Here is a 14,301-nt window from a genome sequence, read left to right as displayed (position 1 = left end):
CCTGTTCAAGACAACCCAGGACTGAAAGACACTGCAAAACCCAGTTCTGCTGCTGCAGCGCTCCCCGGGTCGATGAGACAGCAGCCTGGGATCCGAGGCCTGTGTGATGCGGTGACCGTGCCCAGCCCATCTGCATTCATCCCACAAGCCACACTTGCCACTCGCTCCCCTCTCTATAATTAGGAGCTAATTCAGTGTTGTTAACAGACATTACTTTTTCTTCCTGCTCGTTTTGTTCCCAGAACTCATTCTCTCCCTCCCCAGGCGTGCAAGGGTCCAGCTCTAATTAACACACAGGATTATTTCTAGAAATAGCCAATTCCAAGGGCCAGCCACCCGGCCAAGAACTAAACCACGTCGCCTCCCCACCCCTCGGCGCCCACCCGCGTGTGGATGTTCAGCACAGCCTGGTCGTAGGAAGGGCACCGAGCCCTTACCGAGGTCACTGCGGTTTCTGGGTGAATTCCCTGCCTGCAACGGGACCCTTCCCTGCCCGTGCCAAGCGTCCCCAGCGCAAGCACAGGCAACACCAGAAGAGGGGCCACAGCCCCAGGAAGCTGCAAACACCGTCTCAGCAGGGAGTGAAAAATCATGAAAGCCCAAGAGGAGCCTTTCCTGGAAACTGGGAGGCAGCTCGAAATTGTTAAGTGTTCAGTTACGGCTGCAGAAAACAGATAAGGCAGTCAAAACACAAAGTTAACTACAGCCAAGTGAGCAAGGCTGGACCAGACAGTTCCCAGATAGGCAGGGAGCCTTACAGAACTTGGTTTATTGTTAGGAGAGATTCCCTCGTGGGTGGTGAACTCCCCGGGTTCACTCAGGGCCACTAAGGAAACCTTGAAGAAGCCATTTTGCTTATCGAGCAGCAGCGCACAGCCCATGAGACAGCTCCAGAGGAGCAACTGCTAGGGACTGCGTGGGAAACGGCTGTGCCACCATCCAGGGACCACATAAGCTGTTCTCACCGAGGACAAGTGTGCAAGAGCACTTGCAATCCTTTTGCACACCTCTTGCACACACCAGCAGCTTTGGCCTTGCACCCTAAGACCTGTAAGCGCCCCGAGCTCAGCACCTGAGGACGGCTCTCACCTGTGTTTAAATGCAGACATTCCCATCGGGCAACCCAGATCCCATTCCTCACGGAGGTGCTGACCCTGCTGCACGGTTTCAAGCAGGTTATTTATTTCCTCTCCGCTCTTGCTCCCATTTGGGCTCCTCCTTGCATTTTTGGGATGTCCGTGTAGACTGCACGGCTGTCGGACCCGTCCGCGGATGGGGGTGTAGCCTTTGGTGCCACGGGGCCAGGACACTCCGATGGCAGAAGACGATGGCAATGCCACCAAATTAGCTGTCAGCTGGCTTCCAGGGACAGTGCTCCCAGTGAGATGCTTTTCCAAAAGCAACATTACAAAATGCTTCCCCCTAAAGCACAGGCTGATACACCAAGCCTTGCAGAGACCAGCTTTGCCACCAACACCTTTCCTGCCTGAAAGGCAGGGGCTTAAATATTCCTATCACAGCAGCTGTCAAGAGGAAATTGGAAAAAAAAGTAAGTCAAGCCGCAGCCAATCGTCCTTCCGCTCACTCTGTTTTCACTGGAAAAGCCAACAGTAGCTCAACTCTGGGCTGCGGCCAGATTGCTCACCCCAAGACCCTGAGCACCCAAGTCTGCTCCCACACTGGCACCGTCCAAGCACTTAAGTCCTGCGCCCCAACAGATCCAAGTGGGAAGTTCAGGCAAGGAAGAGAAGAACAGCGCAGCACTGGTTTGTTTTCTAAATCAATACGATTTTTCAAATTTATTTTTTAAGAATTACTTCTAATATATCTTTCTCACAGAAGGAGGGTATAGGGAATGTTCTCATTCCATCTGTAAACACTGAAATACAGATCTGGGAAACCAGGGAAGAGACACAAAAAAGTGCATTTTACAAAATTATCAACTAAAATATATTTTACATGTATTACGTTTCAATTTAAATTCTACCGACTGCATTTTCAGTTTCAAAAAATATTTCCATATCTAATAGATTAAAAAAGCATGAAATATTTTCATTATGGATAAGACATTTCAATTCATTTACATGCTGTTTGCACAACAGCATAAGCAACCACGTGAATCTCGAACAATGTTCTTGGCCTGAAGCAGATTCTAACATGAGAAGAGTCAGGATTTGTCCTCTCCAGACACAGGCCAAAGCCCGTTCCAGACCCAGGGCAAGTACAATTTCTCTTCTACCTGGAGAGGAGCCAGGACAAAGGTGGGAGCAGGGGGGAGAGGGGTCACAAGAAGGAGTTGCAGCGAGTTACTGTGGTTTCCAAGGCTGGGTTTCAAACCCTTCCCTGACCGTGCAGCAATGCTCAGGGTGTGCCTGGCAGGTGGGTCTTGAAGCGTCCTGCATCTGATGGCACTTCGCTAGAGGAAGGCAGCCGCAGGCAGCTTGCCTGCTTCTGGCTGGGTGTCACAGGAGTCCCTGCCAAGTCAAGCACGTGCATTTAGGGCTTCCCACGCCACCGTCGTGTGCCACGGCCCCAGGGTGCAGCTGCTCCGTTCCCCTCCCGCACCGATCTGCCCTGGGCAGCCACGATCCCCTCTTTCACAACGGGCAGGAGCGGCTCTGCTTCTCCAGCATCCTCCCTCCCTGCTGAAGAGCAGAGCCGCCTAACGTCCTCTCCTGGCGGCATCAGAGACCGCTTTCTCCAACACCTCCTTGCATCCCCGTGGCACTTTCATCCGAGAGCCCCAGAAGCGCTCCCGACTCCCATCCTGATACAGCACCACCATATCAGCAGCCCAACCGCATCGTTCCAAGAGACCACCAGTGCCCAAGTTAATTGTTAAGGAGAAATGTGAGCAATTACTTTGACACTAACAGTATCTTGAGGTATAAATGAGATAAGACGCTTCACCCGCAAATTCGTGCTTGCACGCCTAGGATCAAACCTCCTGGAGCTCGGGTTTTCCCCCAGGCTATGCAGGCAAGAATAAATAGGGCTTTTCCAGCATCCTTGGCAACACCGAGCAGGGATCGTCCACCGACAGCAAGGAGACATGTGCCCTGCTCGCCCACTGGGGCGGGTGCCAGATCTTGTCTTCTCTCAAGTCATCATCTTCTAGACACGTTCCCCTCTTTGGTATGTAGAGCAAATCTCTGGAGAACTCCTGCATTAACAAACTATTTCCACGCAACGCATTTGCTGCTGTGGGGTTTTCTCTCCAGGCCAGGCAGGTGTGCAGCTGTCGGAGCAAGCCAACGAGACCTCCGTTCCCACTGTGCCGGCGCCCGTGGGGAGTACAGGTAGTGCTACTTCCACTGACAGGACGACATTAAAGCAGTACGAACACTTCCACCATTTAACACAAGTTCAGAAGCCCCAAAAGACCAGAAAAATGCAGATCCCTAGTTTCAATGAGCAACTCCAGCCAGCAGGAACATGGGCCAAGATGGTGTTGATTCTCCTTCTTTATGTTAGTGCAATCTAGAAATGGACTCCCAGCTTGGTGTGAGTGACTCAAACGGACTGTTACACTGTCCTTTGGTTTGCTTTAGAATCAACTCAAACAGTTTGCGTTAAGATAAACTAGCGTCTATCTAGGATCTATACACGTAAGGCAAGAGGCAATATCTGTGGGGCTCGGGTCACATTTGCCGATGCGAACCCTTCCCAATGCTCAGTTCCTTTCAGGAGCCACAAAGCCACTTTGGTGAGCTTGCTCGGACGCCAAGATGAGTTTGGAGGGGGGGAGGCTGCAAGGCAGCGCTGAGACAGCACTGCTGATGGCTGCAACAGTACGCCCAGGGTCAGGAGAGTCACGTCAGGGGAGGGAAGTTAAAATTTTAAAAAGCCAAAAAACACTCAAGAAAAGGGTTCGCCATTTCACCCTCTAGCTTCTTCACACTGAAGATGTATGGGGTTAAACACGGACTGTAAATGACGTTACAGGAAAACAAACTGCGAAGGAGTAAACCCACTTCTATCGCTACGGCCCCCTAAGCCTTTAGAGGAAAAGCAATACTCAGAAGAGAAAACATGGTTCTTGCCAGCAGAGCCCACTTTGTGTGCTCCCAGCTTCAGAGTGACGCACGCCTCCTGGTGCTGCGCTTTTTGGGGCACGAGATCCTTTGGGGCAAGGTCAGGGCATCTGTGACAGAGGCACAGCTCTCCGTAACACTGCACTGGGATGTAAAGCCTACGATCTTGCCAGCTCCCTCTCTGCTCTGCGATGGAGCAGATTTCCAAGCCTGGCTGCCAAGCCCAGTCCAGGCAGTGAATCAAAGAACAGTGAGGTGAGGGGAAGAGAAAGATGAGGGAAAATAGGGGTCACCTCTCCCCCTGACGGAGCAAAACCTATTCAAGAATGACACGAGGCCACTCTGCATCCAGGTAGCTTCCAAAGCAACAGTTGTATTTTGAAGCAGATCTCGCCCACCAGGAATCCTCACAGTCTGTCCTGTGGGACAAAGGAGACTCTCCTGTGCTCTGCCAAGGAACTGGTCTCAGTCCTCGCACTTCACGTCAGGGTACGAAAACCACAGAACTGTCACAGCTTGACTCAGACAATGCACCAAAGCACCCCTCCTGCACCTTTCCACTATTCCCACCAGTGATGGCTCTGGATTCAGTTTACTGGCTTTTATCCCCTGCAAACCCCTCCCAATATATGCATCTCTAGATACATATATAGATATAGATTTACATATGCAAGTACCTATATCTATATACATATATTTATTTTATACGTATATATTTTCATTTATGCTTTTAATGAAGTGCTGTGCTTTCAACTGCTGCCTTCCTCACAGGAATCTGCTCCTGCGCACACTTTTCAGTCTGAGGAAAGAGCGCTGGGCGCTCTCATCTGCAAGCAGCACAAGGTAAGTTGTCGAGAGTGCACAGATGTCCCAGACCATCCGCCTGCTGTCGGCTCTCCGGTGCCACTCATCCTCACCGCGGTCCGACTGAAGAATGGTGCTACTGCGGGTTCTTCAAGATGCGCCCGTGTCTGAAGTCGTAGACGTGACGACAGAGGAAAACCAGCTCAGGGTCAGTGTCCTCGGGCACCTTGCGGTGCAGAGGTGTGGAGTACTCTTCTGAGGGAGGAACCATAATTGTTTTCCTGCCTGGGATTCCTTCGACTCGACGCTTTGCCAAGGCACAAAATCTGCAACGCAATTCCATCAGAAGAGTTAGCACAAACTCGTTTCACCTTCCGCTGTTTGTGTCAGTCTGTCTCACCAGAAGCCACAACTGTGGCTCCCAAAGGACAAGGGGGGAAGGGGAAGGGGAGGGGTGCAGAGGGGAATTAAGCTTTGCTCAAGAGAAAGACACGAAGTAGCTACTGCTTTTGAGCCCACCCTGAACTGTAGGAAGCAGCACAGCAGTTTACATTTCTATACTGGTCGATGCCATACAGTATGAAAGATGACTGCAGTTAATCCACCTTGCTTTTACTACTTTGGCCTTGGTTTTGTTAATTAGCCCCAGAAAAGGCTTATAAATCAGGCTGTTTAGGCAAATGAAAAATTCGGGATGCCTTCCTCTCAAAGGTGACCTTACCCACAACAGCATGAAAAAATTCCTGCCAATAGCCATTCCAGAGGACTAGGCTGTTAGAAAGGAAGCGAGCTGTTTGGATCCAAAGCTTAGGGGTGGTTTTTTTGGTTGCTTGGTTTTGGGGGGGGTGTGTGTGTGTGTGTGTGTGTGTGTGTGTTTTGTGGTTTTGGGCTTGGGTGTTTTTGTTGTTTTGGTTTTTAGAGTTTCCAGAAGAAAGAGCAAAATTCAGCTTATAGAGTTTATAAAACAGTTTGGTTTCAGAAATTCAAACAGCAGAGCACTAGGCTAGGAACAGGAGGACTAAGAAGAGTGCATTAGGGTTTAAACATCCCCTCTGCAGCAAGACTGCACAGTCAACAAGATGCACTCAGCAAAACTGAAAAGGTTTAAAGCACTATTTTGCATTATGGATTTGTGTGTCCATCCAACCCCTATTTTCATTCTGCCCTGCACATCCATCCATCAAAGGATGGCAGTCTTGAATATGGATGCTCGGAAGTTCTTACTGACAAAGTTTCAATTCAATCAACCAGAGCTTAACAGTAAAGGCCTGAGTCACTACTCGGAGCGATGCTGCTGCCAGAACACCCAGATTTTTGAGCACATACCCTAATGTCTAGTAGCAACAACGACAAAACTGTATCAGCAGGCCTTTTGCCTAGTTATGGAACCTGTGTCCCATAGGGGATAGATATACAGGATGATTTCCTGCCTTGCTTTTAGCTCCAAGTTACAGGTTCTCCTGCACCGTCCTCTACTGATGTCCACATGCTGTGGTACCAAGATCATACAAGCATAAACATTTGCGAGCCCCTTAGAGCATATATATTACATGAAACAGAAATGTAATAATGCTAGAGTGGAAGAAGCACCCACAGACTGCAGTACCAAACTTGTATGTAGAGCGAGTGTAATTCATCCAGCTCCAGCTGGACCAAAGTCTGTAAAGCTGGGACAGTTCTGCTGGGTGATGGTTGGAAATGGAAAGAGTGACAAGAGCTGGAGACAGATGAAGGTCTCAGGAACAGCAGCAAGTTAAGAGCACCACCTACCTGCAGTACTCTGCAAAGGTCAGCACGTAGCATTTCTCCTCTATGCAGGCAACACTGTTTTCATCCTGATGCCGGGATGCAAAGATCTCATTCTGCAAGAGAAGGAAGGAAGAGGTCACCCAGTTGACCAAGAGCCCCAGTGAGGTAGAGCTAGTTCCACACCTTCACCCATCACCTTAAAGGGAAGTCTATCAAAGCATGCTCATAGCAGATACTCTTTAGAGGCAGTATTTCTCATAATGCAGACACCTTCCAGGTGTTTTGGGACCTATTTATAGTGTGCACCAGAATTTTATCCAGCAACGTGTGAGCAAAGCTTTAAGAGTTCTCCCATCGTAAGTGTCCAAGCCCCACACATACTGCCGATGTTACAAAAAGCACTTCAGCAGCCAGGCTGCTACCAGTTACACCACTCAGCCTCCTCTTTCCTCCTGGGGATGACAGACAGCTTGTGGCCACCGCTGAGAAGTGTCCCCGGAGATGAGCTTTTGCAATGCCGCACTGGAAAAAAGCAGCATTTTGAAAGCACTACTGTGACACCTAGGAATGACAATGAGACAGGCAAGAGGGAGGAAGGCCCAGTCTATCAGGGGAGGTACTGCAGAGGCTCAGAAAAACCCCTGCAAGAGGTGCCTTTGCACCAGCTTATCCACAGTCTGACTTTGTGCGCAGACTCCATGTGGAAGGATCCTTCAGACTGCATCCAGAAAACCCAGTAAGCAACACTCCTGCGGGCAGGTGGTTGGAAGACTCCCCACCCACACATTCTTCTGAGCTCCTAGGGATGTTCTTCATTCATTTTCCCTTTCCTGTGCTGGAAACTCTTCTAATTCATTTCTACAGTTAAGAATTGAAATGGAGGTTGAATAGCACTTTGCTGTCTTTACTACTACCCTGTGACACGACCAGTCTTTCTAATCCATCTCTACATCAAAGCTAAAGGAACCCCTTCTTTTCCAACCCTTTCTTCATGCCAATTCAATTAAAAAGGCTAGTTTAGTAAGGGAAGTAGCAATAGCCCTTTTTCCCAGGGTAATTTAGGAAACTTGGCTCTGCAGCAGGCAGGAATGGTTAGATATGGGGCAACCCAGACAGAGCCATTTGAAAGAATTTCAGGTGTGGTTAGGTCAGCAAAGACAATCTCTGGGAATAAGGATGCTCTACACAAATCTGGAAGCATTACCTGCAGGCTTTGTTTCTGCTCACAGGCCTGAGGAAAGAAGCAAGCTGGAAGGAAAGACTCAAAAGGGTCACCGTTTGGGGACATGCTTAATCAGAGAAACTGAAAATGCCACACCTTGCTTCTGCACATTGGGGTTTTGATCTACTCCTTAAATCAAAACTATCTGAGTCATCTTTGGCAAGCCCATCCCAGCTACTCAGCTGAAATGGTACTCTCTCATTTGAAGTCTTGTGTAATTAAGCAGGTGTGCAAGAAACTGGCTTAATTCCTCCTGGCCAGACTACTGGCACTCTCTCTACAATAAAATGCAACTGGACACAGTCACGCTTCATTTACAGACCAGAAAACTATAAGGTACCACTTTTTGGTTTAGAAACTCATCTGTGCCCTACAAGTCAGGCAGGTACAATTCCCTGGCTCTTCCTCAGTCCTGCTCTCACCCACCACCTCCCTCCTCTTTTATTTAAAAAAGTAAATAAAGGAAAAATACACCAAGTATTTTGGTGGGTTGAAAACAGCAGTAAATTCTCCATTCCCAGTTTAAAAACAGCTTATCTTGTCACCCAACGCAAGCCCATGCAAAGCAGAGCAAGGTGTGAAGTCATAATGATTCACACATTTCTCCTTTTAAAAGGCAAACTCTATTATACTGGCACAACATCCTCAAGTCAGTCTTTAATTCTCCTCGTAAATCTATACAGGGGAAGGATGATGCATCCACATTCCTGCACAAAACAAACAAGTTTCTGGAGTTTAAGAAGCAGATTAAAGGATTTATGTTAAAAAGCCAGCACATGATATAGGTACTCCAGTGTCCTGCAGAATTGCAGCATGAGCTTTTGCATCGAGCTCTGCATTTCTGGGTGAATTAGAATACCCTTTTCAGAAAGGCATCTGATCTTGATTCAGTATTAACTCACTCTTCCTTACTCCTAAGGTTGCAGTCAACACAACTTTTCACTTAATGCGCACAATTTTCTCAGATTAAAGGGAGAAACATTAAAACTTAACAGAGGCAGCCATGTAAAGAACGCAGCAGCCTCTGTTACAGCCCAGAGTTTCTACAGGTGACAATAAATTGGGGAAAAGCCCATCTATGGGACACAACCACTCAACACATCTGGCAACAGCTGCATCACAGCCAAAAGACAGCTCCATTTTACTCAAAACAGAAGCTAAGCCCCGAGTTTGAGGCCACCCAGGAATGCAGGGAGATAGTCAGGCTAATCCCCTCTTCCTGCAGAAATACAGACATACCAGGATACCCCCGCCCCGAGTTTCACACTGGGATGGCTCACCTGGTGCATACTGGGGTTGCGGCCTCCCTGAGTGTGCTCCGGTCTGTAATACCACAGGAGGCTCATCATCAGCTCCCCTGCAAGAAGATTTATTAAAATATGTCAAGCCTTAGTTTTCTCAGTGTTTTCCCACTAATACCCAGCTTCCTCCTCCTGCTTCATCCCTTTCATTCCCACAGCGCTCACGTAGAGGCAGCTGTGCAGTGATAAATATTTCATGCTGAACTAGGTGTCCTTTTGTTACAGCAAGAGGCTGTATGAAGTCAGTCACATTGCTATTCCATTACACCTTCCCCCCCTTCTACTCGTGTTACATCATCACAAAGAGGTCAGTTAGACACACACACACACACAAAAAACCCAAAACCCAAAATCAAACGTTTCCATCTGAAAAACGTATCCATTCAGACTGCATGCTGGCAAAGATGCTCATCCAAAGCTCGGTACTTGCAGCATTAACTCATGCCAGAATTGCTGTCGCAGGATGACATGACCAAGATGGGCCTCACCACACGCTGATCGCTTCTTTTATGCGTAACTTTTTTTTTTTTTTAAACTTTTAAGCAAGACCTTTACTTTATAACCTTTGGCACAGATTCCTTTGTTCAGGTATCGCTAGTCAGACACAGGACCCTAACATCAAAACCACACCACTCCGATCACCACCTCCACTCAGGTCCCATCAAGAGCTTCCACAGACAAGCCCGTGCTGCACACCAACTCCCAGCCCAGATGCTGGATAGAGCATTTGAGTAAACAGCAGCTCCTGAGATGTCTGCTGCAATGAAATAATAAAGGAGATCATTGCTAAGACGGGCACTTGGCAGATATTATGCGCTTTCACGACCAGGAAGATTTTGATTACCAGTCCCAGGCTAGTGATTAAAGAGCATTTCAGTTCCTGGAACCATCTGAACAAAAGCCATGGAGCTAATCTCTTCCTCTTTATCACCTGGTCTGGCAGCAGTGGAGTACCCTAACAAGCTTGCAGCTCTCCTGAGATCCATCACTTCCCCGGTTCCAGCTCACCCTCATCTGTCAAGCACAAAAGCAATACACATTCTTTTGGCACAGTACCTGTTTTGGGGTCTTCCCACAGTGCCGATATCTTCGCAACATATGGCATAGATTTCTTCCGGGGTCCTGATTTCAAGAGGACAGTATCTCGTACCCGGATAATCTCCCCATCTCTCTCCACAGCCTGATAGCTCTTGCGAACAGCCGGCTCTGGCTCATTCTATACCATTAGAACACACACAAAAAATAAAGCCACCGGAGCGTACAGGCACAGAGTTATACTTTATTGTTTGCTACCCCAATCCGAGACTCCTTGGTCCCGCCACAAACTAGAAAGTTGCCTAAGCCTACTCAGAACTAAGTGCTTCCATTCCAAGAGATCTCTGAGAGAAGTCATACAGCATAAGACCACTCATGGTATCTCTATTCCCACCAGGCTGGCTTATAACAACAAAGATCAGGTCAAACAAATTACTTTTTCTATGGGTAGGGCACTTGTAGGTAAAGAAGGTTCAACAAGGAGTAGCATCCAAGTGCTCACAGATCATACGTGGCCGTTGTTTTCAAATAAAGCAAGAGACAAACCTCTACTATTTTTCCTATGTAGTGCTGGCAGTAAGAAGCAGCTCACCAGTGGGACAGCAGGTCTCACAAAAGCACATATTTCTGAAATGAACACCCTTATTTCAAATTAAAAACCAACTACTCCTTTAATTCTGCATGCAAAAAAACTCCAACCTTCAGAAAAATCACCATTTTACCTGCCTACCTGTAGGTGTGCATTTCCTTCATAATCAAAGGCATGGAAAACTAGGCATATTTTGAACACTAAGCATTTATCTGATACAAACATTGTAAGATAACAGATAAAACACGAAACATTTCACATGAACAGGGCAGGGAGTGGCAGGGAGGCCGTGGCATAAATCTTTCGTTCACAAGATTGCTACCATTTCCTCTGTAGCCTCTAACACTACAAAATTATCACTTTTTGGACTATGAACTGGGGGAGGGTTATTTTATTTTGCCTGAAAACTCATTTCAGAATGCCTGAGCAGGATGGGTTTAACCTCCTGCCAGATCACCCAGGCAAAGTCGGAAGCATTATGCGCCAGGACTTAAGGAGATTAACGGTGCACTGCTCCTTTCAAAGCGTCAAAATCTGAGCGATGGATGCAAGAGGCCCATCTCTGGCTTTCACGGGCTTCATCCTTGCACAGCCCTTGGTACCTGTACACAGCCCTGAGAGCTGAAGCTACAGAACCCCTCCTGGACGATGCTCTCAGCAGCTCGAGGATATACCACCACACCAAACGGCAGCACAGATGAGTCCGTTTGGACCACAGCTCTCCTCGCTACTGAAATTACTATTTACGTGCAGTTCAACGCTTTGTCCCAACTTCCCAGACAGCGTGCGGGTCCAGATTTCAAGTCCACAGCTCTTATGTTTTAATCAGATGAAGGATGTTGCCTTCTCTCTCAATCAAAGTGGACTTTTCTGTAGCTAATTAAATTTTCTGGCAGGAAATCTCCCATCTTGCAGGAGCCAGTCTCTGCCCCTGAACATAACAAAAGGGAAAGTACAGACAAGAAATCCTTGAAGGAGTGACTGGCCATGCCACCAGATAAGTTACCAGGGAGATATTGGGTGCTAGCAGAATTCTGGGAGCCAGGATAGTGTCTCAGTCCTCACTGCTCTCTGGGAGAACCCTGCTGGGCTACAGACACCATCAGTGAGAACAACCACCTCACAAGAGCTACCTTTAGACAGCTGCTCCTTATAACAAGGCTAAAACCTCCCTCATTTTCTCAAACAGGTTTGCCCTAATCCAGGAGGAAGAAGCTGAGGGACGATCTCTCTGTAGGATGGACTCACAGGTGTAACAGGTGCCACCCTTGCAAATGCTGAAGCCAGAAGTATTCATCATCATGATGTTTCAGCTGATGCTAGCACAGGAGTAGCAGGTTTTCCTTTCTTTCCAAACCACCTGTCATGCCGTGCCAGGTAATACCAGGGCACATGAGAAAAAGCCAACAGCAGCTCAGCCTTGAGGCCCAGCCAAAAGGCACTATTTGCTTGTCCACGGGGTTCTAGATGGCATCTAGTGACCATCTCCACCTTGAAGCCAGACCCAAAACGCTCTCAAGCCTTCGTGATCTTAGTCCCCTGAAGAAGCACAAATGGGTACAGCTGTACACACACACAAATCAGCACTCCAGACACCTACCACAACATAGACAGCCTTCTCGCAGGCTGCACCAACCGGTATCCAGCCATTGGTAGCTCTCCGCCTGCTAATGCGCTGCTGCTTTGGATGGGAATGACCTCCTGCTGCTTTGCTGTCGGAGGCGTGGAGACAGCCCGTAGTATTTCGGAGACCGGATTTGGAGCCGCTGGGAGGCTTTGAGCTCTGTGGACATTCTCGGGCCATGGTCTGAGGATCAGAGTTGGGGGTCTGCAGATGAGGAACAGGTTCTGCAGCCGGTGGCACACTGGGTACAGGACATCCTGAGAGCGGGTGGGCAGGTGACGCGGGGTGCCCTGCCACAGGGATTGTGAGGTTCAGCTGGTCCAGAGACTTGCAGCCTTCTAACAGAAGGGAAGAAAAGAGTCATGTATCTAATTTGAAATATAAGATAACTACACAATCAAGACTGTCCCAAACTACCACCGCTTTCCCCTGAAATTCCCTTTATTGCATTACAACAGTAAAGACTCCTCACGTTGTAATTTCATTTTGCACTGTCACTGGATTCTAAGAGCAAAGATATTTCTAAGCCTGCGATGCTCCAATATGTTGCTGCCGATGACACTGCACTATAACAAACCCATATAAAATCCCCCAAAGTAATGCCAGCCAGTAATACACATAAGGTTGGCCAGTATCCAAAGCAGTTCCAGCCTGTCAGTACATATAAAAGAAATAAAAGGCTTATCATAACGACGGGAAGGATTAAACCATACTAGCACAAGCAGCCAGCTTCTTTCAAAAAGCCAAATTCTACTAATCAGGGAAAATTGAGAAGATTCTCCGAATTAACTCCAGAAATATGAAACAACATGGAACAAAACTATATAAGATGATGCACACTGCTGCCTTCAGCATAACCGTGTCCCTAAAGCAGACGCATTAACCACAACAGGTTAGTAAATTGGCTGACGCTGCCTCTCAAAAGCATCCCAGAACACCTCACACTGCTCCAGGAGTCACAAAACAAGCCCTCAACCTAGGCCAACATGTCTGACAGAATAGCAGTTCAGATTTGAATTACCTACCGTCAGCAGGAAGAAAGCTCCCAGACCAATATACAACACACCCCTGTTCCCTAAATCAGAAAGCGTGCTTTTTGGGGTGACAAAAAGGGCAGCTTCAGGCAACCTCCAGGAGATGCCTCCAGACTGAAGCATGTCCTAGCAGATCTGTGGGACTGCACCACCGCAGAGCTGCTAAAAAAATCTGAAAGTGAGAAAACATCTGAAGTCACCAAGCTCCAGCTGAATAATTGCTGAGATCCCCTTGCAATAACAGGAAATTATTGCCTCCTGTCTCCCACTTGACCCTCCCTAAGAGGGTTGCAACAAAGCCACCGCTGAACTGCAGCGTGAGGGCTGCTTCGGACCATCACAAGACTTTGCTGACCCTGAGCAGCAAAATGCCGCAGCAACTCCCCCAGCCAGCCAAGACATTAGGATGCAAGTTCAGGTATCCTGCCTGGCCTTGGCAGGCACAGGACCCACAGAGCAGTGAATCACCTCTTGAGGATTTTGCTTACAAAAGCAGTTTTCAAGCCTGAACTAAAGCAGGATGAAGCTTCACAGAAGTATCTACTGAACTTCAGGAAAGAAGTGCAGCCCTGGCCTTGCTGGAACCCCCCAGGACTCCTTCCTTGGCTGCACACACTTCCAGCCCCTCCACCAGCGCTGGTGCTGAAGCATCTCTCACAGCCTGTCTGACCTCATCCCCACCACCCTGCTTTTGAATTGCAGGCTGCAAACCATCCGTGGGATGGGGAAAGCAATGCCTCTCTCCTGCATACAGCAGACCACGACTGCCCAAGATTACAGCCTGATCCCTTGATCTGTACTAAACAGACACCGGTATTTCCATACAAACATCTTGAACACACCAAATAAGACAGATACAACACAAGGCGTGGACATGTCAAGCTGGATCCCCTTGTACCAGTGCTCTCA

The 14,301-nt window shown here is 48.1% G+C and overlaps 1 protein-coding gene across 1 annotated transcript in view; it reads right to left on the bottom strand.

Annotated features, from left to right (window-relative positions):
* Nucleotides 1-1,792: 1,792 nt before the first annotated feature.
* The window catches only part of BAHD1 (bromo adjacent homology domain containing 1), a 42,235-nt gene continuing 29,726 nt past the window's right edge, over nucleotides 1,793-14,301 (bottom strand). Inside the window, exons 3-7 of the mRNA XM_049821034.1 lie at nucleotides 12,335-12,696; nucleotides 10,167-10,326; nucleotides 9,090-9,166; nucleotides 6,609-6,700; nucleotides 1,793-5,164 (exon numbers count right to left, since the gene is read on the bottom strand). Of these exons, the coding sequence (XP_049676991.1) occupies nucleotides 4,975-5,164; nucleotides 6,609-6,700; nucleotides 9,090-9,166; nucleotides 10,167-10,326; nucleotides 12,335-12,696 (881 nt within the window). The 3' untranslated portion in view covers nucleotides 1,793-4,974. The remainder of the gene's footprint in view (nucleotides 5,165-6,608; nucleotides 6,701-9,089; nucleotides 9,167-10,166; nucleotides 10,327-12,334; nucleotides 12,697-14,301) is intronic.

The sequence above is a fragment of the Accipiter gentilis genome, chromosome 17, assembly GCF_929443795.1.
Source record: "Accipiter gentilis chromosome 17, bAccGen1.1, whole genome shotgun sequence".
Taxonomy (NCBI): Eukaryota; Metazoa; Chordata; class Aves; order Accipitriformes; family Accipitridae; genus Astur; species Astur gentilis.
Note: the sequence above shows the minus strand (reverse complement) of the source record. Positions and strands in the feature narration are given on the sequence as shown.